This window comes from Balaenoptera physalus (assembly GCF_965194825.1).
Source record: "Balaenoptera physalus genome assembly, chromosome: 9".
In the NCBI taxonomy this organism is placed as follows: Eukaryota; Metazoa; Chordata; class Mammalia; order Artiodactyla; family Balaenopteridae; genus Balaenoptera; species Balaenoptera physalus.
Window position 1 is genome coordinate 44,878,365 of NC_138888.1, and position 27,275 is coordinate 44,905,639.

A 27,275-nucleotide genomic window follows, 5' to 3' on the forward strand; every position below is an offset into this window, starting at 1 on the left:
AGGCAAAAATTAATATTTAATGTTGCATTACTAGCTGAGTTGAGATTGGGTCTCTTTTGCTGTGCAGCTGGTCAGCTGTAACCAGCGTAGCCAAGGAGAGCTCTGAGCAGGCTTCCCCTGCAGAGGCTCCTGACGTACCATGGTTTCAGCTCTAGCGGATGGTGTGATTTGGCAATGATTTAAGTGTCCTGCATTCCATGAATCTGACGGCCACCCAAAGCATCAACATAGAAACATATTGTAGATAAATCGTCTGAATGGAGATCATAATTGCTGCTATCACTGGAAACTTCATCAATCAGATTATTTGGGGGTGGGGGAATGATCCTACTTTATCCGTAACTAACCATAGGCCAAACTAATTATAATAACCAAAAACGGTCCTTTATTATGGTTTGGATGCCTCTTTTATTCTTAGCTCCATTTTGCCACAATGATTCAAGACTTTAATCCTATTTGATTATGTGGAGCAGAATAGTGGTAGAGATGGAAGTGAGGGAGCTCAGCAAAAATTGATGGAGAACAGAATAGGCCATTTCCCCCTATTCTCCCTCTGTAAGTCCTTGCCTCTTCCCCTCAGCCTGTGAAGAAATGCTTACAGTTGATCTGTCTGGTTTTCCTAAGAATATGCATATTATTAATAATAATACAAATATAGTCAACACTCATTGAACACATATGTACCAGACAATGCTATTATCCTGACAATGATTTTATGTCAGTAGGATTATTAGCCATGTTTTACAGATGAAGAAACTAAAGTTCAGAGACGTTTGGTAACTTGTTCAGGATCACACAGTGAGCTAGGATTTGATCGAGCCTGGGTAGTGAACTTCTAGACTCTCAAAAGGCATACCAAAGGATAGATTGCCTAAATGCTTTATGTGAAATGATCTGCAGGTCACATGTAACTCTTTCTAACTGCATATTAATAAACAGAGTGTTAGCTTGGAATATCAAAGCTTATCCATGCCTGGGGTTCAAATATTAGCTGTGAAGTCTTCTGTATGAGAGAATGAGGAACGAAACAGACTCTTTAAGCATCAGTGAAAATGATATTTGCACTATCCATAGTGAATACTGAGATGTGAAGCGACAGTATTCCTTCAGTTACAACAATGGCTCTGAAACATCATATCCTAAAAGAAATAAAAGATTTTTAAATGACTAAAGAAAGGTAACTCCAGGTATTCTTTCTCTTAGGTTTTATTTGATGTTAACTGTTGATACTTGACACTTTGCATGGTGAGTCAGAGTTGAGCCATTTAAGTGCAATTTAATTGTAGATGAGTCTTCAAAATAGGCTCCAATATCTCCCTTATCATTTGGTCAAGCTATTAAAACCAACTGTGGAGATATCAATACAGGAGAAAATGTTGAATATCAGCTTCAATAGGAGGAAAAAATCACTAAGTTTTGGGAGTGGCCCTTGAATGTTTTCTACTTGGCCTACACTATGGATATATGTCCTTGCAGAATTAAAGACATAAATATGGCAGAATGTCATTGCTTTTTAGGAAAGTTATCCAGCTCTTCCCACAGTGGGTACCAAGGACAGGGCAACTATTAGTCTTCTCTGCATCCTGGACAGAAAAACTCTCTGCAGTAATTAAACATTCAGTGTCTTCCGGTGTTCATGTTAATAGAATGTCTTCTCTTTGTGTTCCTAAGATGCCTGCCTTGTTTTATCAATTAGACCATCAGTGTTTCCTTTTTCCTTCATTTTTCACATGGACCTGAATCAGCCTCTCTTCACCTACAGGTCATAATACGTAAGCTGCACAGCCCTGATGCACCAACACATCAGTTATTAGGTTGCCCTGGTTGAACTGATTCTCTTCCTTGATAAATCTGAAGCTTTGTGACACTGATGCTCTTACTTTACTGAGAGGCAGGAAGCAATCTTGGTGATTCCCACCAGGCTGCTGTGAGGATAGGAATGCCTCAGTAACATAAAGTGATTTCCCCTCTTCTTGTTTCAGGTTCAATGGATCCAAATGACTTCCTGAGGGAGGCACAGATAATGAAGAACCTAAGACATCCAAAGCTTATCCAGCTTTATGCCGTTTGCACTTTAGAAGATCCTATTTATATTATTACAGAGTTGATGAGACATGGAAGTCTGCAAGAATATCTCCAAAGTAAGCTAAATACTTAATAAAAGGAAAAAAGAGGAATTTAGTTTAGCTAGTCCTATAAATGTCAATTTAGCAAGGCTTCTATAACCCAAAGGATATCTACTATGGTATATCTGTGATAATGAGTGTCTTACCATTGAATTGCTCAACTACTCTTTAATAGGATATATACTGTGTACTCAAAGGGAGGAAAAATATTTATGTAGTGGAAGAACAAATTGTTCACCATAGACATATCAGAGTACGTAAATGTCATGTGGAAAATTGAAGAATACATGTTTTTCACGATGCTTTGTTTCCTACAATAACTAATTGAACATTATCAGTCATGGACCAGTATTTTCTATGGCTCAGAATTAGGGGACATGGAATGCTTTCGGGGGAAGGGAGGGACAGGCACCCTCATTTTTCTCTTTGCCAGTTTTGGACAACATTGTGCTTGTTGGAATTTAAAATACTTCCAACCGCTAGGCAACATTAGAATATTCAGACTAAGAAGCAGAAGTATACTATTACTTTATTTTTACATCTGCTTCCTATAGTCTGAGAAGACTTAAGGGCACTGTAGAATTTTGACGTTTATTACAAATGAATAATTTAATAAGCAACAATATTATAAGCACTAAAATGAGATGTTCAAAGAAGTGGAGATCAAGTAATGAGAGAATAATCCATGCTTTAAAAAGAGGCGTTTTCTGTACTTTCTTGGAATGTCAGAGTAGGACTGATAGAATGTATAGAGGTAAAGGGAGGTGAGAATAATGGAACAAAGATATCGGAAAGATAGGGGTATTCTCTCATTTCAGAGTGACTTGTGAAGCTGGTGATATTAAATTGCAAGACTAGATAGGAACAAAGGACATAAGACTTGCTAAGTGCTGTTAAAAACAAAAATATACCTAGCTCCCTTGCATAAAGATATCAAATTTAACAGTATTAGATTGTGTTACCCACCATAGAGAGACTAACCTCAGCCATTGACTCCTTTTGCCTTATTCCCAGGGACAAAAGTACAGGAACCATTTCAGGTTATCTCTAACGAAAATGCTTTGTCAAATTATAAACATTCGCGCTGTTAAATCTCACAGTCAATTCTCAATCCTCAGATCTATCAGCAGTATTCAATTCAATGGACACTGTCTCCTTCTGGTAACACTACCTTCTGGAAACACTACCTTCATTTGGCTTCTGGGACACTTCATCCAATGTCCTTTTCTCTTCCTTTCTTGCCAGTTCTTCTCAATCTATGTGATTTCTCTCATCTCCCACACCTCTCAATATCTTGGAATTTTCCAAGACTCTTTTGCAACATCACCAGATTCCTTGGTAATCTCAACCAGTCTTATTGTTTAATAACATGTATGTATTACCAATTGCCTAAATTATATCCCTCCATTACTTCAGAATCATATATCCAACTGCCTTCTTAACTTCTCCACGTGAACACTGTATCAGTCTGGATAATATGGGTATGATGCAGTAACAAACCCCTCCAAATCTCAGAGTCTTAACACAGGTGTTTATTTTGCTCATGCAACATGTGAGATATAGATTGGCTGGTGACTCAGGTCTTTTGATCACCTTGTCAGCAGCAGGGGATATGACTAATCTCATTCTGGCTCTTAAAGCTTCTGACCAGGAGTGATAGAGGTAATTTCTGTGCCCTTTTCATTTGGTTAAATCAAGTCAAAGAGAGCAGAGGAGTACAGCCCTCTAAAGTGCTTAAAAGCAGGAAAAAACAAAAGTTTGCAAACAGCCCTCATTTCTACTACATATGTCTATTAGACGTCTCAAAATAATTTGTCCAAAAACCGATCTCTGATATTATCCTCAGTAATCTGCACCTCTTGTGGTCTTTCCTTCTCTGACAATGTCAACACACAGGCCTAACATCTTGGAGTCACCTCAACTTCTCACATCCTATATCTGACCAACCAGCAAATCCCACTGGCTTGCTTTCCAAATATATCCAGGATTTTACCACTTCTCCTACTCCAGTCCGAGTCATCATCAACTCTCTCCTGGATTCTGCAGTAGCCTTCCAATTTGTCTCCCTCTTTTGATTCTTGACCCCTTCAGTCTCTTCTCAACACAGTAGCTGGAGAGATCCTGTTAAAATGTAAATCAGGTCACGTCCCTCCTCAGCCCCAAACCTTCAGTGACTCCTTGGTTCTCTCTGTGTAACCCATAAAGTCCTGCCTGACCTGGCTCTCCATTACCTCTCCGACCCCATCTCCCACAGCTTTGCCCTGGTTCACTCTGTCAACTACACTGCCCTTCTTTGCTGCTCTTTGTATCTTCCAGATGTGCTCTGCTGCAGGCCCTGCGCACTTGCCGTTTCCTCTACCTGAAAAATTTTCCCGTTACTTATCTGCACAGCTCATTTTCTCACTTCCTAAAGTCTTTACTTAGGTATTCCCATTACAGCGAGTCCTTCCTGGGTCACCCTCTAAATTCTAAAATTTAATCTCCCTTTGCTGACTCACTGTATTCCTCTTTCCTGCTTTTTGTTTTCTCTTCCTAGCTGTTAGTCGTCATATAATGCATGACATATTTGTGTAGCTTATTTTTAGTGTCTTCTAAAATACAACTTGGAGATGACAGAGATTTTTCTTTGTTTTAGTGCTAGAACGGTGTCAGGCACACAGAAGGTGTGCACTAATTGTGTGTTGGCTAAGTGAATGAATAAATTAATGGATAGATTAAGTCAGGGCTACCCTGAACCTAATACAGTTGGGACTTGTTTTGTTGTGCTTGGTATCAGCTTGCAAAGATACGCTTAGTATATTGCAAACTCCTTTGACATTGAGGATTTCTGTGGCTTGTTGATGTGTTTTACTCAGGGTTGAGCACGAACTCTGTCATCTTCTGGGTTGAACTATCAGGGTCAAGTTTACAAAGGCCTTCCTTTGCCCGGATACTTAGCAGCCAGGGGGAGTAATGAAGGCATGCTCATTACAGACAATCCCTTCCCAATCAAGAGGATTTGATTTCAGCAAAGTGATCTCAAAATGTATCTGCCGCTCTTAAACATCCCATAATGATAAATATTATTAAGCTGAAATGCTCTTGAGTAATGGAACATAATTGAAAATATTTCCTTGCTGCAGATGTAAATTGTCACAGGTCTATGAACGTTTATATCAGTTTTGACATCTGGCTGCTGTATTAGAAGTGTGCCCTGAGGTTGTATGCAGTTCCTAGGCCACTGTACTTTTCAGGGCAGGAAATATGTTACTACTCAGTTTCCTTCACTATTGTGCCTGTCAGTGAAAACATTTTTATATCCACTGTAATAAGATTAGATGTTGTATTTGATAGCTGAAATAACACACATTTTTCTATAGAACCATCTTTGTAGTCCCTAAGCTTGGCTGAATCTCTTTTTGTAATAAATTTCTCCAAAATGGAAAAGGCTTGTCAAAAAACTTTAGCACTAAGGGTAATTGATGCCTGGTATTTCTTACTGAAGTTTAAAGAGGATAAATATCTGCATTTTTTAGTTTAGCTGGGCTTGTTTTCTTTCCAATAAATACTTATGGAGCATCTAATATATGTCAGTATATTTTCTTTGTTTTACAAATCAAGTCCTAGCATGTTGTTCATCATTCTCACAGACAGTTCAGTTAAGTGGATTGAAGCAGACAGGAATGTTTTCACTGAGATACCCTTTAACTGAACACAACTCCATAACTATTTGCTGTCTGCATGAATGGAAGTCTCTTCATAGCCCCTGACTCTGGGTGCTCAGGAGTGTAAGGTGGATTTTAGGGAGGCAGTACAGAATAAATTTATGACGCATGACATTTCAGCCTCCAACATATCCTGGATTTGAATCTCTACTCTATAAATTATTACCTGTTCCTCTGAGTGGTAGGAACCCCTATCAAACAGGGTAAAATACTTCCTATAGTTGTTCTGAGTATTAAATGAGGTGATTTACTGGAAAATCAACCATATGGGATAGTGGTAGGAGAGGAGCATATATATTTTAATTTTTTTTTTCCTCTAAAAAACACTATATAGCACTTACTGTGCGTCAGGAATTTTTCTAAGTCCTATACAAGTATTAATTTAGTTCATTCTTCTAACAACCTCATGAACTAAGTATTATTACTATCATCCCCATTTTGCAGTTGAAGAAGCTGAGGTATGGAGAGATTAAGTAACTTATTCAGAGTGGTTGAATGAGAATTCAAACCCAGGAAATCTGGCTCCATAGTCCATGCTTTTAACCATATACGTAGCACTGATATTATTCTCCTAATACCCACCTATTATTTATTGCTGCACGACAAATTACCCCAAAACTTAGTGGCTTAAAGCAGCAAACATTTATTATCTCACAGTTTCTGTGGTCAGGAATCCAGGTGCAGCTGAGCCGGGTCTTCTGGGTCAGGGTTTCTCACAAGGCTGCAGTCACGGTGTCAGCCGGGGTTCCAATCATCTTTATCCATTCATTTGTTGATGGACACTTAGGTTGCTTCCATATCATGGTTATTGTAAATAATGCTGCTATGAACTTTGAGGTGCATATATCTTTCCAATTAGTGTTTTTATTTTCTTCAGGTAAATACTCAGGAGTAGAACTGGTGGATCATGTGGCAGTTTTATTTTTAATATTTTGAGGAATCTTTATACTGTTTTCCATAGTGGCTGCACTAATTTAAATTCCCACCAACAAAACACTAGGGTTCCCTTTTCTCCACATCCTCACCAACACTGGTTATTTCTTGTCTTTTTTTTTTTTTTTTTTTAATTTGTTTTTGGCTGTGTTGGGTCTTTGTTGCTGTGCGCGGGCTTTCTCTAGTTGCGGCAAGTGGGGGCTATTCTTTGTTGTGATGAGCGGGCTTCTTATTGCGGTGGCTTCTCTTGTTGAGGAGCACGGGCTCCAGGCGCCAGGCTTCAGGAGTTATGGCTCACGGTCTCAGTAGTTGTGGCGCACGGGCCTAGTTGCTCCGTGGCCTGTGGGATCTTCCCGGACCAGGGCTCGAACCCATGTCCCCTGCATTGGCAGGCGGATTCCCAACCACTGTGCCACCAGGGAAGCCCCTATTTCTTGTCTTTTTGATGATAGCCATTCTTACAGGTGTGAGGTAATATCTCATGGTTTTAATTTGCATTTCTCTGATGATTAGTGATTTGAGCATCTTTTCATGTGCCTGTTGGCCATCTGTATGTCCTCTTTGGAAAAATGCCTATTCACGTCCTCTGCCCAATTTTTGATCAGATTGTTTATCTGTTTTTGATGTTGAGTTGTATGAGTTCTTTATGTATTTTGGATATTAACGCCCTATTGGATATATCATTTGCAAATATCTTCTCCCATTCAGTAGACGGTCTTTCCATTTTATTGATGGTTTCCTTCATTGTGCAAAAGCCTTTTAGTTTGATTTCATCCCATTTGTTTATTTTTGCTTTTGTTGCCCTTGCCTGAGGAGACAGATCCAAAAAAATATTGCTAAGACCAGTGTCAGAGAGATTACTGCCTATGTTTTCTTCTAGGAGTTTTGTGGTTTCAGGTCTTACATTTAAGTCTCTAACCCATTTTGAATTTATTTTTGTATATGAGAAAATGGTCGTTTCATTCTTTTACATGTAGTTGTCCAGTTTTCCCAATGCTACTTATTGAAGAGACTTTCTTTTCCCCATTATATATTCTTGCCTCCTTTGTTGTAGATAATTGACCAGGTGAGCGTGAGTTTATTTATGGACTCTTTATTCTGTTCCATTGAGCTATGTGTCTGTTTTTGTGCCAGTACCATACTGCTTTGATCACTATAGCTTTGTCTGAAGTCAGGGAGTGTGATACCTCCAGTTTTATTTTTCTTTCTCAAGATTGCTTTGGCTATTCAGGGTCCTTTGTGGTTCCATACAAATTTTAGGATTATTTGTTCTAGCTCTGTCGGTATTTTGTGAGTATTTTGATAGGGATTGCATTGAATGTGTAGATTGCTTTGGGTAGTTAAAATGGACATTTTAACAATATTAGTTCTTCCAATCCATGAACACATAACATCTTTCCATTCATTTGTATTCATTTGTATCATCTTCAATTTTTTTCATCAATGTCTTACAATTTTCAGAGTACAGGTCTTTTACCTCCTCGGTTAAATTTATTTCTAGGTATTTTATTCTTTTTATTTGCTTGTATATGGGATTGTTTTATTGTTTTGTCTTTCTGATAGTTCATTATTAGTGTATAGAAATACAACAGATTTCTCTATCTTAATTTTGTATCCTAAAATTTTACTGAATTCATTTATTAGTTCTAATAATAAATGAATCTTATTTATTATTGGGATTTTCTGTATATGGTATCATGTCATCTGCCAATAGTAAAAGTTTGACTTCTTCTCTTCCAATCTGAATGCCTTTTATTTCTTTCTCTTGTTGATTGCTCTGGCTAGGACTTCCAATACTACGTTAAATAGAAGTGGTGAGAGTGGGCATCCTTGCCTTATTCTGGATCTTAGAGGAAAAGCTTTCAGCTTTTCACTATTGAGTATGATGTTACCTGCAAGTTTGTCATAAATGGCCTTTATTACTCAGAGCCTATTTAAATATGCTGCTTGCATTAAAAAAACACACACACTCACACACAAACTGTGCTTAGGTCTTTCCCATTTGAAAACTTCCCTTGACTCCATTTATTTCATTTTTTTAATTGTAAAAGATGACATACATGTAGAAAGGACATGCATGATTTACGTCCTTTCTACATATATATTTATCATGTAATTATAAAGTGAGCAAGTAAACAACTGTGTAGCCACTATGCAAATCAAGAATGACAACATAACCAGCAGCCCAGAAACTCCTCCACTACCTTATCAATGACAATCCCTCACTATCAGGAACTTCATGATAATTGCTTTCCCTTCCTTGACTTACATTTTTCTCTGCTAGCTTCTTCTTGTCTTCCCTTCTTGACTAGGTTTTTGGAAATTGACATCTCCTCTTGCTATCTCCACGTCCTCAGCTCCCCTTCAGCCCTTAACCCTTTATACTGCACCTCCAGCAAGACTCTCTTCCTGCAACCAGTGTTTCCAGTGACTTCTTAATTATTATATTTTAGAAATGCTTTTTAGTTCTTATCTTGCTGGACTTATTTGACAATGGTGGTGATTTCTCTTCTCAAACCTTTGACTGTTATGATGTTCTCTTCTGGTTCTTCTCTCATTCTTTAGGCTGATTCCTCTCAGTTTTCTTGCAGGTTTATTTTATTTTATTTATTTATTTATTTTAAGGAGTGGTTTTTAATTTTATTTATTTATTTATTTATTTATTTATGGCTGTGTTGGGTCTTCGTCTCTGTGCGAGAACTTTCTCTAGTTGTGGCAAGTGGGGGCCACTCTTCATCGCGGTGCGCAGGCCTCTCACTATCGCGGCCTCTCTTGTTACGGAGCACAGGCTCCAGACGCGCAGGCTCAGCAATTGTGGCTCACGGACCTAGTCGCTCTGCGGCATGTGGAATCTTCCCAGACCAGGGCTCAAACCTGTGTCCCCTGCATTGGCAGTCAGATTCTCAACCACTGCGCCACCAGGGAAGCCCCCTGCAGGTTTATTTTTATATGCGCACTGTAAATGTTGGCATTTCTCATGATTCTATCACTTTCTAGCAATCTTACCCACTTTTAATGTTTAACTCTTGCTCCTAAACAATGACTGTTAAATCCATATTTCTAGCTGCATGCTTTCCTCTGAGCTTCAGAACCATATGCTTGTCTTCTTTTAGACATTTCCTCTTGGGTAATCCTTATGCATCTCTAGCTTAACAAATCTTAAACTGTTTAATTCTGATCAGGCAGAAGCAATGATAGATAATAAGAACAGGTAGGCTTTACTGAGTTCTTCTTAGGTGCCAGGTACTGTTTTAAGTGCTTTACATGTACTAACTCATTTTAATTCTCATTTTAACAAATAAAACCACAAGGTTATGATAATTATTGTTGTATATATGGAGAAACTAAGACACAGGAGTGTTAAGCAGCTTGCCCAAAGTCAGGGAGAAACATAAGGCAGAGCCCTGATTCAAATTCTGGCACTCTAGCTTCAAACCAATCTTCCTCACTCCTGTACTGTAGTTGCTCAAATCAGGAATTGCGTCTGGGACTCTTGACCATAAATTCAATGCATTTTGGGTAATATTTGGCTTATTCAGATAGGGATAATGATAATTTGGATTTATATGAGACCTCTTCAGTTCTCCAGAAATTTGAAGACATCTACTAACAGTATGGCAGCTAAACACTTATCCAGGGATGGCTAACCCCATTTCACAAAGTCACCACAAAATAATACTAATCTCTCTAGTAATGATCAAACTGACTCTACTACATAAATTTCCTATACTTAGTTATATAGAATCAGCAGGAGGAGAAACTATGTCTACGAAAGGTATATCATGCCTATACCTTCATATCTCTCTTCATAGAGAGATGAGCAACCTATTCTAAGAATAACAGGCTAAGAAAGGAAAATTTAATGCATGCATCAAGCTTAATGGAGTACAAATGTAATATACACAGTTTATAACTACATATATAGAGCCTTCGTTATTTTGTGAGCTAGTTTTTAAGAACAATATGATGGAAGAATGAGAACTTTTCATTGGTTCAGCCATGCAAATTAGTATTATTTTTAGGTTTAAAGACTAAAACAACTATGAAACGTTTCAAAGAAATCCAGAGGCAACCAAGTAACAATTTCCATGAAGAGATGAGTCAGTGACGTGTGATATTAAAAATGGCAATACCTGGACTCTTTTAGATATTTATAGCTGTGTTTGGATCATGTGGTACTGTTGCTCCTTTCTCCCAATAATGCTCATTTAGGGAAAGGAGGGCCTCAGCTTTGAAATGTGTTTGAGCTCTGAAAATTGTTGCCTCATTAACCCTTCACAGGAAATGGAACGGTTTGTACTTGTTATATTTATTTTCTCTCAGTGCTATGGCACTTAATCCCACTGATAGCTCATTCATCAAAATTCTTAGAATTTGTTTCAATAGTTCAAATGTTCTCCAAAGTGAATCTCTTATTTTCTCTTTTTACCTAGATGACGCTGGATCAAAAATCCATCTGACGCAACAGGTAGACATGGCAGCCCAGGTTGCTTCTGGAATGGCCTATCTGGAGTCCCAGAACTACATCCATAGAGATCTGGCTGCCAGAAATGTCCTTGTTGGTGAACATAGTATCTACAAAGTGGCAGATTTTGGACTTGCAAGAGTTTTTAAGGTAGATTTGGCTTTGTTTTAATTAGTTAGTAATGGGTCAAAAGGCTAGACCAGTATACTAACAGATTTACTGTTATTTTTCGACATATTTCTCCAAGTTCTATTGGTCCATAGACCATTTCAGGATCCCAGGGCTCTACAGACAAACTACTTCTTATTTCTATTTCTTCACCAAAGAGAAAGAAACAGAAAAAACGATGATCAACCAGATGGGAAAGTACGTAATTAAGTTTGCAGTTGAATAAATGATCAGTTTTTCAGTACCAGTAGCCTCTGTTTGTCTGCCTCTGTTTCCCTTAAAAAAGGCAGCACACTTTGTACAGAGTTACCCTACCCATTGTTGCTCACTTTATGCCAGACTAATATGCATGCTGCCAGGCATGCTGCCAAAATTCTTCAGCAAACATTGGCTTTTAAAATCCTGCCACCCCCGCTCCCATTTTATGACATTAGGCCAAAAGGCACTAATATAGGAGATATAATGTTAGGTGTTTTTATCTGAATTTAATTTTTTATTTCTACATTGTATCGTAAAAATATGAGTGTGGGGCATGAAACACAAGTAAATGATTCTCTTTTGATCTTTATGAATTTATCATCTTTTCTCTTTGTAAATTAATTAGATCCCCAGTGAGTTGATATATTAATTTAAATCATTTGGATCCTACTTTTCAGTATTAGAAAATGGTTACATGGTAATTATCAATGGTTACATGGTAATTATCAATGTCAGTGGCTCTTCAATACCAGCAGTACATCAGAAAACAGGCTTTGCTTTCACTTTCTATATTTGCTAAAGACCAGGTGTAAAGCCAGTGTCATCACAGATGAATTTCCCGTATGTATTACAGTGTTCCTTGCAGTGCTACTTTTAGCACATAGTAGGCTCTCAAGTAATATTTCATTAATGAATTCCCGCAGATTATTCAGACTTGTGTGTCAGATTTGGAATTTGCTACTGTAATTATCATTTGAACTAAACTCATTTTTTTTTAATTATTTAATTTATTTATTTATTTATTTATTGGCTGTGTTGGGTCTTCGTTTCTGTGCGAGGGCTTTCTCTAGTTGCGGCGAGCGGGGGCCACTCTTCATCGCGGTGTGCGGGCCTCTCACTATCGCGGCCTCTCTTGTTACGGAGCACAGGCTCCAGACGCGCAGGCTCCGTAGTTGTGGCTCATGGGCTTAGTTGCTCTGCGGCATGTGGGATCTTCCCAGACCAGGGCTCGAACCCGTGTCCCCTGCATTGGCAGGCAGACTCTCAACCACTGCGCCACCAGGGAAGCCCTGGACTAAACTCATTTTGAATCTTGTCCCTCTAAATTTTAATGCAAAGCAAGTTACAGATGAATGTGGGTGACCAAAAAAAACCCCACTTTAACTTAGCTTGATTCCTTAACGCATTAACAGGTAGATAATGAAGACATCTATGAATCTAAACACGAAATAAAGCTGCCGGTGAAGTGGACTGCGCCTGAAGCCATTCGTACTAATAAATTCAGCATTAAGTCTGATGTGTGGTCATTTGGAATCCTTCTTTATGAAATCACTACTTATGGCAAAATGCCTTATAGTGGTGAGTAATTAATTCTAAAGTGGGCCTTTCTGCTGCAGGTCACTTACTTAGGTGTGACTTTAACTGCTTTGCCCAGACTTAGAGGGCAGAGTTATGAGGCTGACCACACCATGTGCCTGTGGGAGCATAACAGATAAAATTTGATGATGATGATTTGCATTAATGAGGTGGTTTATTGCCTCCTTCTCCTTTGCTCTTGAACTGCAGTCTTATAGACATTACTTGCTGCAGGATTTAGTTTAGTCTCTGCAGCCTGGGAAGGTAGACTTCATAGTTTCTCTGGGGAAGTCAATTTGCTTTGTCCTCTAGAGTGTCAGTATCTATGAATTTAAGACTCTGATTTCCAACTTGTTTTTTGTTGGTTCCATTTTATATTTTTTAGGTATGACAGGTGCTCAGGTAATCCAGATGTTGGGTCAAAACTATAGACTCCCTCAACCATCTAACTGTCCATTGCAATTCTACAACATCATGTCGGAGTGCTGGAATGCAGAGCCTAAGGACCGGCCAACATTTGAGACACTGCATTGGAAATTTGAAGATTATTTTGAAACAGGGTCTTCATATTCAAATACAAATAACTTTGCATGATGAACACTGAAGAACATCAAATAATGAAGTAGCAATAGAGTTCAATAATCAGTTCAGAAATACAATCATATTAACCAACTGTAAAAATAAATTTATCTTGACGTATTCAAGTGATAAGGTAAATTTGGCCATATAATACAAAAAAGATTATATGCGCATTTTATCAACTGGGCAATACTGCAGGACAGTCTAAGATGAAATATCATCTCCCCACTGCCTGGCAAAATCAAATGCACTACACAAAGTTATTTTTCTTCTTAAAAGAGACACATTTCTATTTATTGTTTGAAATGCTGTTCAAGAGGATCAACAGATGATAGCGAATTTTTACTCAGTGACTGTTGTAGCATTTTCCTGTTTACTGATTAAGGTGGTTATTCATTATTCCTCGGATTGCTGAATCCCATCAGGCTGTTATTATGAAGGAATTTGATTGCTTTGCTGCACAGCAGGACCTGTGCTTTGAGACTTTTTTTTCTCTTTTAAAATATCCTGGAACTACAATGATCGCAAAGACATGTTAAATGACTTGATTGTACTTGGAGTAATTGCACATATTTTTTTCCTATGCATAAAAAAATGAAGCAGCTGTTGAGAAATAGAATTAAAATCTCTCTCATTTTGTAGAAGGAAATGATGGAATTTTTCTCTACCTCGGTATGTGTCATCTGAGATTCATCTACATTAGTTTTAATCCCTTAATGCTAAGAATCAGCTTGCAAAGCTGATGAGTTATTATCTTGGAAATATGCAAGAAACATCTAATAGCCTGCCAGATCTGAGAAATAAGTATCAAAATAGTTTAGGAAAATGAGAGGAGAGCAGTAGGATTGCTAAGGCCTGGGATTTCTGAATAATTTAAAAAATGTACCTTTGGTATATAGGCTACAAAACAGGCCAAACTCTGTTTCAGATCTAGAGAGTAGGAATAAGGAATAATAAGGTTTCATAACGTTGGTTATGAAACTGTATTTTTTGTCTGATAGGACAAGAGGGTTTTTACTCATCTTAAGTTTTCATTAACCTTTGTAAGAATGTTATTTCTTCTTAAGCAATGGGTGTATCAAGTTCTGTGCCTCATTAGATGATTAGGGAGAGCTCTCAAAGGGGGTTTCAAAATCAAATATATATTCAAAGATCTTCTAATGTAAAGCAATATGAATGAAAAAATTCATAAGAAAATTTTGAGTATATTGAGAATATTTTGAGTATCTTCTTTCATCTTTCTTTAAAGGGGAAGAAGAGCATTTCTAAGCGGTTACAGAAACCTCAACACAAAGTAGATTAAGCACTAAGTAAATATGTATACTCTGTAACTGGAAGACAGAAGTTGTTAAAAAGGAGACAACAGGCCCCAAATGGAGTCATTTGTGCTAAGCCCCATATCAGCAAACCAAGACTTAATACTTAAACTAATTGCAGTTTCAGCATTTCCCAGAAATGTAATCTTTAACCAGTCAACCTGGAATTACCTGGCCAGCATAATAGACCCCTTCCATCCCACTTAGGAGGGCAGGAGGGCGACCTTGTCAGAAACAATGCATTATTTGCTAATGACGTTCTTTTCCCACCCCCTTTCTGCTTTTAAAAACCCTTGCTTTTCTACAGCATGGCCGAGCTCCTTTCTGTTTGTTAAATGGGATGCTGCCCAATTCACGAATCACTGAATAAAGCCAATTTGATCTTTAAATTTACTCAGTTGAATTTTTGTTATTTAACAAGATAGAGAGGACTCCATGCACAATACCATTAACAATTCAATGATCCAAAGTCCTTTCCCAGCCTTCCCTCCAGCCATCAGCATTGTCCTCATTCCTCATTCCTATGGTCACAGATGGCTCTCAGAACAAACTGGGGTTCCCTCTTCTCTTCACCCAGCAGGAGAAAATGGAAAGCCTCTCTCTTTGCATTTTCAGCTTACATAAAAATCATTCTTTTTCTTTTTTTTTTTTTTTTTAATTTAATTTTATTTTTTTTTAAAGATTTTTAAAATTTTATTTCTTTAATTGAAGTGTAGCTGATTTACAATGTTGTGTTAGTTTCAGGTGTACAGCAAAGTGATTCAGTTATACAATATACATGTATATATATTCTTTTTTTTGTTTGTTTGTTCTTTTAGTTCTAAAATTTTTTTTTTCACACACACACACTGTATTTTATTTTTACAAGAGATAAATAGACTGACACCAAGCATTGTATATGGATGACCACAACAAAAGCAACAATGATTGCAATTACCAAACATGAAACACACTCATACTATGTCATAATATTGACATTCATTCCAGTAATCCTCCACTGCAACAGCTCCTTTACTTTGCATTGAATATTGATTTGTATATTCTTTGCCTCTGAGTGCTTGTGGGATTTTTTTTTTTAAATTCAGACAGAAAGTCACAAAAATTATGCTCATCCTCATCAGTTCACTCAGTCCCATGTAATTAATTTTTTTTTTCATCTTGATCTTTTGTTAGCACTTTTATGAGTTCATCAGTTTTTCATTAGAGTTCTGAAAATGCTTATTCATTCAGTTCAGCAGTACAGTCAGTTACCAGAAACCTGTACTTGTCAGAGTCTTTTCCATGAATTTCTTGAAGATGAAAGCCTTTTATAGGAACATATTTGCAAAATCATCAGAGTACACCCAGAACTGTCTGTAAATGACAAAAGACTTAAAAATGACCACGGTTAAAGATTTGATGAAAGTTCATAATAATGCAGTTGACAAGAAAATTAGTTATTTCTGAGATATACATTTTAAAGTAATAACTAGGATTATTACTTATAACATTATACCAGAACATATAAGATTTTTAGAAATTTCATGTAATGTCTGAAACATTTATATTAACATATTTCCATACATATTTCCATACAAATACAAATATAAGATTTTTAGAAATTTCATGTAATGTCTGAAACATTTATATTAACATATTTCCATACAAATAACCCAATGAAAGTTTAGTGTTAGTTGTTTTGTTTGTTTTTTGATACTGCAGATTCTTATTAGGCATCAATTTTATACACATCAGTGTATACATGTCAATCCCAATCGCCCAATTCAGCACACCACCATCCCCACCCCACCGCAGTTTTCCCCCCTTGGTGTCCATATGTCCATTCTCTACATCTGTGTCTCAACTTCTGCCCTGCAAACTGGCTCATCTGTACCATTTTTCTAGGTTCCACATACATGCATTAATATACGATATTTGTTTTTCTCTTTCTGACTTACTTCACTCTGTATGACAGTCTCTAGATCCATCCACGTCTCAACAAATGACTCAATTTCGTTCCTTTTTATGGCTGAGTAATATTCCATTGTATATATGTACCACATCTTCTTTATCCATTCGTCTGTTGATGGGCATTTAGGTTGCTTCCATGACCTGGCTATTGTAAATAGTGCTGCAATGAACATTCGGGTGCATGTGTCTTTTTGAATTACGGTTTTCTCTGGGTATATGCCCAGTAGTGGGATTGCTGGGTCATATGGTAATTCTATTTTTAGTTTTTTAAGGAACCTCCATATTGTTCTCCATAGTGGCTGTATCAATTTACATTCCCACCAACAGTGCAAGAGGGTTCCCTTTTCTCCACACCCTCTCCAGCATTTGTTGTTTGTAGATTTTCTGATGATGCCCATTCTAACAGGAGTGAGGTGATACCTCATTGTAGTTTTGATTTGCATTTCTCTAATAATTAGTGATGTTGAGCATCTTTTCATGTGCTTCGTGGCCGTCTGTATGTCTTCTTTGGAGAAATGTCTATTTAGGTCTTCTGCCCATTTTTGGATTGGGGTGTTTGTTTCTTTAATATTGAGCTGAATGAGCTGTTTATATATTTTGGAGATTAATCCTTTGTCTGTTGATTCATTTGCAAATATTTTCTCCCATTCTGAGGGTTGTCTTTTCGTCTTGTTTATGGTTTCCTTTGCTGTGCAAAAGCTTTGAAGTTTCATTAGGTCCCACTTGTTTATTTTTGTTTTTATTTCCATTACTCTAGGAGGTGGATCCAAAAAGATCTTGCTGTGATTTATGTCAAAGAGTGTTCTTCCTATGTTTTCCTCTAAGAGTTTTATAGTGTCCAGTCTTATATTTAGGTCTCTAATCCATTTTGAGTTTATTTTTGTGTATGGTGTTAGGGAGTATTCTAATTTCATTCTTTTACATGTAGCTGTCCAGTTTTCCCAGCACCACTTATTGAAGAGACTGTCTTTTCTCCATTGTATATCTTTGCCTCCTTTGTCATAGATTAGTTGACCATAGGTGCGTGGGTTAATCTCTGGGCTTTCTATCTTGTTCCATTGATCTATGTTTCTGTTTTTGTGCCAGTACCATATTGTCTTGATTACTGTAGCTTTGTAGTATAGTCTGAAGTCAGGGAGTCTGATTCCTCCAGCTCCATTTTTTTCCCTCAAGACTGCTTTGGCTATTCGGGGTCTTTTGTGTCTCCATACAAATTTTAAGATGATTTGTTCTAACTCCGTAAAAAATGCCATTGGTAATTTGATAGGGATTGCATTGAATCTGTAGATTGCTTTGGGTAGTATACTCATTTTCTCAATGTTGGTTCTTCCAATCCAAGAACATGGTGTATCTCTCCATCTGTTGGTATCATCTTTAATTTCTTTCATCAGTGTCTTATAGTTTTCTGAATACAGGTCTTTTGTCTCCCTAGGTAGGTTTATTCCTAGGTATTTTATTCTTTTTGTTGCAATGGTAAATGGGAGTGTTTCCTTAATTTCTCTTTCAGATTTTTCATCATTAGTGTATAGGAATGCAAGAGATTTCTGTGCATTAATTTTGTATCCTGCAACTTTACCATATTCATTAATTAGCTCTAGCGGTTTTCTGGTGGCAGTTTTAGGATTCTCTATGTATAGTATCATGTCATCCGCAAACAGTGACAGTTTTACTTCTTCTTTTCCAATTTGTATTCCTTTTATTTCTTTTTCTTCTCTGATTGCCGTGGCTAGGACTTCCAGAACTATGTTGAATAATAGTGGTGAGAGTGGACATCCTTGTCTCGTTCCTGACCTTAGAGGAAATGCTTTCAGTTTTTCACCATTGAGAATGATGTTTGCTGTGGGTTTGTCATATATGGCCTTTATTATGTTGAGGTAGGTTCCCTCTATGCCCACTTTCTGGAGAGTTTTTATCAGAAATGGGTGTTGAATTTTGTCAAAAGCTTTTTCTGCATCTATTGAGATGATCATATGGTTTTTATTCTTCAATTTGTTAATATGGTGTATCACATTGATTGATTTGCGTATATTGAAGAATCCTTGCATCCCTGGGATAAATCCCACTTGATCGTGGTGTATGATCCTTTTAATGTGTTGTTGGATTCTGTTTGCTAGTATTTTGTTGAGGATTTTTGCATCTATATTCATCAGTGATATTGGTCTGTAATTTTCTTTTTTTGTAGTGTCTTTGTCTGGTTTTGGTATCAGGGTGATGGTGGCCTCATAGAATGAGTTTGGGAGTGTTCCTTCCTCTGCAATTTTTTGGAAGAGTTTGAGAAGGATGGGTGTTAGCTCTTCTCTAAATGTTTGATAGAATTCACCTGTGAAGCCATCTGGTCCTGGACTTTTGTTTGTTGGAAGATTTTTAATCACAGTTTCAATTTCATTACTTGTGATTGGTCTGTTCATATTTTCTGTTTCTTCCTGATTCAGTCTTGGATGGTTATACCTTTCTAAGAATTTGTCCATTTCTTCCAGGTTGTCCATTTTATTGGCATAAGGTTGCTTGTAGTAGTCTCTTAGGATGCTTTGTATTTCTGCGGTGTCTGTTGTAACTTCTACTTTTTCATTTCTGATTTTATTGATTTGAGTCCTCTCCCTCTTTTTCTTGATGAGTCTGGCTAATGGCTTATCAATTTTGTTTATCTTCTCAAAGAACCAACTTTTAGTTTTATTGATCTTTGCTATTGTTTTCTTTGTTTCTATTTCATTTATTTCTGCTCTGATCTTTATGATTTCTTTCCTTCTGCTAACTTTGGGTTTTGTTTGTTCTTCTTTCTCTAGTTTCTTTAGGTGTAAGGTTAGATTGTTTACTTGAGATTTTTCTTGTTTCTTTAGGTAGGCTTGTATAGCTATAAACTTCCCTCCTAGAACTGCTTTTGCTGCATCCCATAGGTTTTGGGTCGTTGTGTTTTCATTGTCATTTGTTTCTAGGTATTTTTTTATTTCCTCTTTGATTTCTTCAGTGATCTCTTGGTTATTTAGTAACGTATTGTTTAGCCTCCATGTGTTTGTCTTTTTTACGTTTTTTTCCCTGTAATTGATTTCTAATCTCATAGCGTTGTGGTCAGAAAAGATGCTTGATATGATTTCAATTTTCTTAAATTTACTGAGGCTTGATTTGTGACCCAAGATGTGATCTATCCTGGAGAATATTCCGTGCGCACTTGAGAAGAACGTGTAATCTGCTGTTTTTGGATGGAATGTCCTATATATATCAATTAAATCTATCTGGTCTATGTGTCATTTAAAGCTTCTGTTTCCTTATTTATTTTCATTTTGGATGATCTGTCCATTGGTGTAAGTGAGGTGTTAAAGTCCCCCACTATTACTGTGTTACTGTCGATTTCCTCTTTTATAGCTGTTAGCAGTTGCCTTATGTATTGAGGTGCTCCTATGTTGGGTGCATATATATTTATAATTGTTATATCTTCTTCTTGGATTGATCCCTTGATCATTATGTAGTGTCCTTCCTTGTCTCTTGTAACATTCTTTATTTTAAAGTCTATTTTATCTGATATGAGTATAGCTACTCCAGCTTTCTTTTGATTTCCATTTGCATGGAATATCTTTTTCCATCCCCTCACTTTCAGTCTGTATGTGTCCCTAGGTCTAAAGTGGGTCTCTTGTAGACAGCATATATATGGGTCTTGTTTTTGTATCCATTCAGCCAGTCTATGTGTTTTGGTTGGGGCATTTAATCCATTCACGTTTAAGGTAATTATCGATATGTATGTTCCTATGACCATTTTCTTAATTGTTTTGGGTTTGTTTTTGTAGGTCCTTTTCTTCTCTTGTGTTTCCCACTTAGAGAAGTTCCTTTAGCATTTGTTGTAGAGCTGGTTTGGTGTTGCTGAATTCTCTTAGCTTTTGCTTGTCTGTAAAGCTTTTGATTTCTCCATCAAATCTGAATGAGATCCTTGCTGGGTAGAGTAATCTTGGTTGTAGGTTCTTCCCTTTCATCACTTTAAGTATATCATGCCACTCCCTTCTGGCTTGCAGAGTTTCTGCTGAGAAATCAGCTGTTAACCTTATGGGAGTTCCCTTGTATGTTATTTGTCGTTTTTCCCTTGCTGCTTTCAATAATTTTTCTTTGTCTTTAATTTTTGCCACTTTGATTACTATGTGTCTCGGCATGTTTCTCCTTGGGTTTATTCTGTATGGGACTCTCTGTGCTTCCTGGACTTGGGTGGCTATTTCCTTTCCCATGTTAGGGAAGTTTTCGACTCTCTGGTCCTTTCTCTCTCTCTTCTCCTTCTGGGACCCCTATAATGCGAATGTTGTTGCGTTTAATGTTGTCCCAGAGGTCTCTTAGGCCGTCTTCATTTCTTTTCATTCTTTTTTCTTTAGTCTGTTCCGCAGCAGTGAATTCCACCATTCTGTCTTCCAGGTCACTTATCCGTTCTTCTGCCTCAGTTATTCTGCTATTGATTCCTTCTAGTGTAGTTTTCATTTCAGTTATTGTATTGGTCATCTCTGTTTGTTTATCTTTAATTCTTCTAGGTCTTTGTTAATCATTTCTTGCATCTTCTCGATCTTTGCCTCCATTCTTATTCCGAGGTCCTGGATCATCTTCACTATCATTATTCTTAATTCTTTTTCTGGAAGGTTGCCTATCTCCACTTCATTTAGTTGTTTTTCTGGGGTTTTTTCTTGTTGCTTCATCGGGTACATAGCCCTCTGCCTTTTCATCTTCTCTATCTTTCTGTAACTGTGGTTTTTGGTCCACAGGCTGCAGGATTGTAGTTTTTCTTGCTTCTGCTGTCTGCCCTCTGGTGGTTGAGGCTATCTAAGAGGCTCGATGGGAGGCTCTGGTGGTGGGTAGAGCTGACTGTTGCTGTGGCGGTCAGAGCTCAGTAAAACCTTAATCCACTTGACTGTTGATGGGTGGGGCTGGGTTCCCTCCCTGTTGGTTGTTTTGCCTGAGGCAACCCAACACTGGAGCCTACCCGTGCTCTTTGGTGGGGTTAATGGCAGACTCTGGGAGGGCTCACGCCAAGGAGAACTTCCCAGAACCTCTGCTGCCAGTGTCCTTATCCCCACGGTGAAACAGAGCCACCACCCGCCTCTGCAGGAGACCCCCCAACACCAGCAGGTAGGTCTGGTTCAGTCTCCCCCAGGGTCACTGCTCCTTCCCCTGGGTCCCGATGCACACATTACTTTGTGTGTGTCCTCCAAGAGTGGGGTCTCTGTTTCCCCCAGTCCTGTCAACGTCCTGCAATCAATTCCCACTAGGCTTCAAAGTCTGATTCTGTAGGAATTCCTCCTCCCGTTGCCAGACCCCCAGGTTGGGAAGCCTGACGTGGGGCTCAGAACCTTCACTCCAGTGGGTGGACTTCTGTGGTATAAGTGTTCGCCAGTCTGTGAGTCACCCACCCAGCAGTTATGGGATTTGATTTTACTCTGATTGCGCCCCTCCTACCGTCTCACTGTGGCTTCTCCTCTGTCCTTGGACGTGGGATATCCTCCTTGGTGAAGTCCAGGGTCATCCTGTCAATGATTGTCCAGCAGCCAGTTGTGATTCTGGTGCTCTCGCAAGAGGGAGTGAGAGCACGTCCTTCTACTCCGCCATCTTGGTTAATCCTCTCATCATTCTTTTTCTGTTCAGGCAAACTGGGGTCATGTGCCTAACCCTAGACCAATAATAGACTCCTATGTGCTGACTGAGAATAAATTCTGCCACACTGAAGCTGGGAATATGGTTACCTTTTCTGGAGACAGGTTGGGAGATTGGCTTATCTGAATAAAATTAGAGAAGATTGGATCCTGGGTAGGTGTCTATTAAGGAGAAAGTCCCCTGAGATGAAGTATCTATACTATACATATAAAATAGGTGTATGTATGTGTATATACACTTAAACTTTTTTGAAACTAAAATGGATCATATGGAGCTAACAATTATAGAGCCCCTTGATTCCTTTATGAACAGCAAATATTTGTAAGGGAAGGTCAACACTAATCTTTCTAATTAGTTGACTATGTATAGGACGAATTCAATTATTTATTTAAAGTCATAGAATCTAATGCAAAGAGCAAATTATAAATAACCAGTTATTAAAAATTAAAAGAAAATAGCTCATTTTCTTTGAGTTTATTTCTTGGAGTTCAGTCCTGCTTGAACATACACAGAAATGAATTAAAATATTCCCATTTCATTGTGAAAATTCATCTACTATATAATTTACTTTTTTTGTAGCAGCTAATAACAATAAATTTTTTAGTAAGATCTGATTTTGAAATGTAAAAAGAAGGTTATCCTTTCTTGTTTTTATACTACCTGAAACCCGTTTGACTTACCACATTTGATTCTTGGAGATATTTATGTTCAAGTTGCTGTCAAAGCAATCTATTATTCTTGTTTTTACCTGATGGATCATAGAGAAAAATAATGGATTCAGTTACGAGAAGCAGGAATAGATTTTTTTTTAACTGACATAAATTTCTTTCCCTGTATAGAATAAAAGGATTAGGAAAAGGTAAGTTGAATTTTCCTACAACGAACCAGGTCTTGTTAAATTTACGTCCCCTAAATTGTAGCAAAGCACTTTCTATGTAATGTTTTATTTATGTAATTCAGTTATTTGGAGGTGGTGGTGAGGGATGTGAGTACATCATTTTCTGTGGTATTTCAAATCTCTTTTGACAAAAACCTAAGAATTTTTACAATAGAAAAAAATTCAAAATTCCATTAAGGCTCTTTTAAGAAGGTTATGAAGGAAATAGCTTTACATTGTCTAAGGTCAAAAGAGACACAGAGTACAAATTCTAATAGTTTTGAAAACTGAATATTGTGTCATCAAAAACAAAGATAAAGTCTAAGTGACCAGCAATCTGCAAAATGGGCTGTGGCAATGGGTCATCTTAAAGGACACCGAAGAACAAGACATTGGGAAATATCAGGCTGGGCACATTCACTCACACATTTTGCTCACAATGTGTGTCTGCATGGATGACTGAACTATAGGGGGCCCAAACTCTTTCCATTCTCTGATGGCCCAATGGGAACCATTGCCCCTGGAAGGATGCCGACTGTCACCCAGCTGGTGTTTCCTGGAGGAAGCAGGGCTCAGCTGGTGATCCAAGGCTTTGCCAAGCATCTGCCCTATCTGAAATACTGTTTTTCATGGTGTACTTGAGCATATGGTTTCTGGTCCAAATGGCCTGGTTGGTAGTGTGTTTTGTGCTGACTTTTCAGGACTCTTTGCAAAGATATATTATGTGAATTACAATGGTGATACCTTGGATACTTATTCAGATTGTGTGAAAGGCCACTTTAAAAAAAGTAAATGAGGCTTTTATACATGGGTATTGGAATTGCCAGTGGGTTCATCTGGAAATGTTCAGTTCTTGTATTTCCTGGCATCATTACAGAGAAGTTTTGATCCATAATCTTCAACATGATCCCAAAATTCCATGGAGTAGGCTAAAAAAAAAGAAAAAAAAAAGCTGGAAAGTTTGATGGAGAATACTTACAAATCTTTTAAATCCATGACCCTTGAAATATTTTAATTTTCACAGTGTCATCTTTTCACTGCCTACATTGCCCCATTAAACTCCTTCAGATTTTCCTTTTTTATATTAAGGAACTGATAGTAAAACTCTTAAATTATTTATTATATTTAGAAATGAACTGGAGAATAAAAATAGTGTACAACCCTGAATCTCAGAGCCTTTAACAAGTTTAGCTTCAGCCTGCACTCAGATGACACTATCTACATAGGAGTTATAAGATTAAGTTATAAGGAAAGAGACACCCAATTATTTCCATTTACACTTCTTGCTTGGGTGGTTAATCTATTAGTCATCTAAAGCAACTGACTGCAATGTAACATCTTTTTCATCCTCATAGAAAATAATCAGCTCTTCCAGAAAAGGGTAGCAAATCTCAAACATGCCTTGAGTATCTAGTTAAATGTATTGCTGTACAGGAGATTCACATCATATAATATAATAACCATGGACTCGTATGTTAGGGGAAAATGGTTAAAAGCAACTAAAAGCGCTTGGTTTGGAAGAAGCTAAATATTGTCTAGTAATAATTTTTTGAAATTTTAGAATAGAGGCTTTAATTGTACTATTTGTGAAGGATAAAATTGCTTGATATTAGCCAAATTATGTTTAATTTTTATGGCCTACACAATTTCAGGATAAAAGATATGATAGCTTTTAATCATTTTTCAAAATCTACATTTAATTATAGATTCAGAAAGTGGGAAACAAAGCAGATTAGCCAGATTAATATATTTTAAAGGTACCTCAGTGAGATTTTTGTCTCTAAAAAATGTGTATTTCTATATTGTACTCTTTAATAATATTTATTAGGTACAATTACATATGAATGTATTACACGTGCTTAATTTATATGTGTAACAAAAAGGATAAAAAGACCTCTTTTAATTGCACCACTTGTTATACTGCTATTACTTACTTTGGTTCAAATGCAAGTATTTAATTTTAAAAAAATTTTTATTTCTGTGTTCTTTAAAATACTAAGGTAAAGGCTTTTCTTGAAAATATATTTTACCTTAGGTGTTCTCTTTTCAGTCACACTGGGTTTGTTTATTATGCTAGTTATTTCAAACTGATTATTTTTAACTTGACTTTTAAAAGTTGACTTTATTGTTTCAGAGGTCAAGTTAGTTGTGAATCCACTACATAAATTTAATGTATTTCATAACAAGTAAAATGTTTCCTCAGTTGACTATATTAAAAGAATTTACATTTGTATGATGGGGAAAGTCTGTGAATCCTGGGAATATGGTCTTGCTTATGTCACATATTCACTAAAGGTTGGCTACTTTATATCACCTTTCTCAGAAACCCAAGCAAATGGAGAAACTACCAGCTCTTAAGTTGTTGGTTGCTCTGGCAGTGGGAATGAGAGTGCTGGTGGGTCTCATGTTGGCAATTAAATCCTTGGGCTTACAACTCATTGGCCACAATCACAGGGCTTCACCCAGACACAAGGAGTGCTGGATGTGCAATCCTACCATGTACCCAGATATAGGGCACCAGAGATACTCAGTAAATAGCACTAACACTATCATACTGCATTAACACGTCAAGTAAGTTTTAAGAGATATTGTGTGGTGGAAGGCCATGTATACTCATTTATCCATTTCTTTTCCTTAATTATTTTATTCATTTATTCAGCAAACATATATTGATTACCTATAAGTAGCAGACATTGGGCTAGATGCTTAGATAAAATTGTGAACACGAGAGAAATAGACCCTGCTTTCCTAAGTTTACAATCTATCAAGAGAGGCAGATTGGGGTATGTGAATCTCAACTCATAAACCTATAAGCACAATTTTACTTTCTCATTTTCTTCCTAAGAATTAACATTGTCTGCAAGCTGCTACCCAGTATTCATTCTCTCCTTGCTCCTTAATAGCAGAACCTGTTTTCTTGGATCCCAGCTAAAAGATCACATTTCTTAGCCTCTTTTGCAGCTAGGGGTGCCTAGGAGATGTAAGAGAAAGTTGTTTGGCAAGACTTCTAGGAGTGTGTGAAGTGAGGGAGAAAGACACAAATTAGGGCTAACCAGGCAGGTATGGGGGAGGCTGTGTAGTCCTGGTTAGTAATCTTAATCTTCCTGGACAGACATTGATAGCCTTTAAATCGGTAGCATAATCAAATTTGAACTTTTAAAATATTATTTTCATAATGTATGGAGAATGGATATGGGGAGACAATCTAGGAAGACTGATTGGGGGAGCGATGATAGTGGGTCAGGTGAGTGGATGGCAGGAGATAGAGAAAACAATGAACACACGCGAGACACCGGAGGTAGAACCAGCAGCATTTGATAACTGTTTGGTTATGTGGATGGGGAATAGTTAGGTATCAAGGATGACCTCACATGTCCTCTAGGGGAAACTAGATACGACATAACAGAAAAGAAGCAGGTAAGGGAGACGATGATCATTGGAGCTAATTAGCTGATCAGTTGTCATGACATCCAACTTGAGATGTTAAGGAGTTGAGTCTTTGTACCTGGAGCCTAGAAGTGAAGTACGAAGCCAACTGTAAATTTGGGAGGAGTTGGCATAAGAAAATCATGTAAGGGAAGGGGGCCACTGTAGGAGAGAATGGAGAATGAGGAACATGAAGGGTTCAGCATTAGTCCCTGAGGAGATGGGACATTTAAATTTGGGTGGAGAAGAAGAAGCCAGAGAAGTGGATGAAAAATCAGGAGTGTTTTCACAGAAGCTAAGAATTAAGGAACAGACAATTGTATTGCATGTTAAGGACAGGTCAAAGACCTTGGAAAGTGAAGGTTTTCCACTAGCTTTTAGCAACTTGGCAGTCCTGAGGAAGTGCATTTTCACTGGAGAAATGGGATCAAAAGTGAGACTGTAGTGGGCTGAGGCAGAAGCGAGAGATGAGTGGGGGACAACGCCTATGGCCCTGGCAGTCTTTCCCCATGTGTGGTCGTGAATGTAAGAGAGAGGCAGCAGCTCACCGTGAATATGGGA

General features: G+C 37.6%; 1 protein-coding gene and 1 long non-coding RNA gene across 3 annotated transcripts in view; one reads left to right on the top strand and one right to left on the bottom strand.

Annotated features, from left to right (window-relative positions):
• FRK (fyn related Src family tyrosine kinase) overlaps nt 1–15,238 on the top strand; it is a 109,242-nt gene extending 94,004 nt beyond the window's left edge. For both annotated transcript variants that reach the window (XM_082475307.1, XM_082475308.1), the window contains exons 5-8: nt 1,983–2,141; nt 11,197–11,378; nt 12,788–12,953; nt 13,336–15,238. In XM_082475307.1, coding sequence (XP_082331433.1) covers nt 1,983–2,141; nt 11,197–11,378; nt 12,788–12,953; nt 13,336–13,544 — 716 coding nt within the window. In that variant the 3' untranslated portion in view covers nt 13,545–15,238. The remainder of the gene's footprint in view (nt 1–1,982; nt 2,142–11,196; nt 11,379–12,787; nt 12,954–13,335) is intronic.
• LOC309667210 overlaps nt 6,872–27,275 on the bottom strand; it is a 1,070,074-nt gene continuing 1,049,670 nt past the window's right edge. Inside the window, exon 2 of the long non-coding RNA XR_014267624.1 lies at nt 6,872–9,665. This is a non-coding gene — a long non-coding RNA (uncharacterized lncRNA). The remainder of the gene's footprint in view (nt 9,666–27,275) is intronic.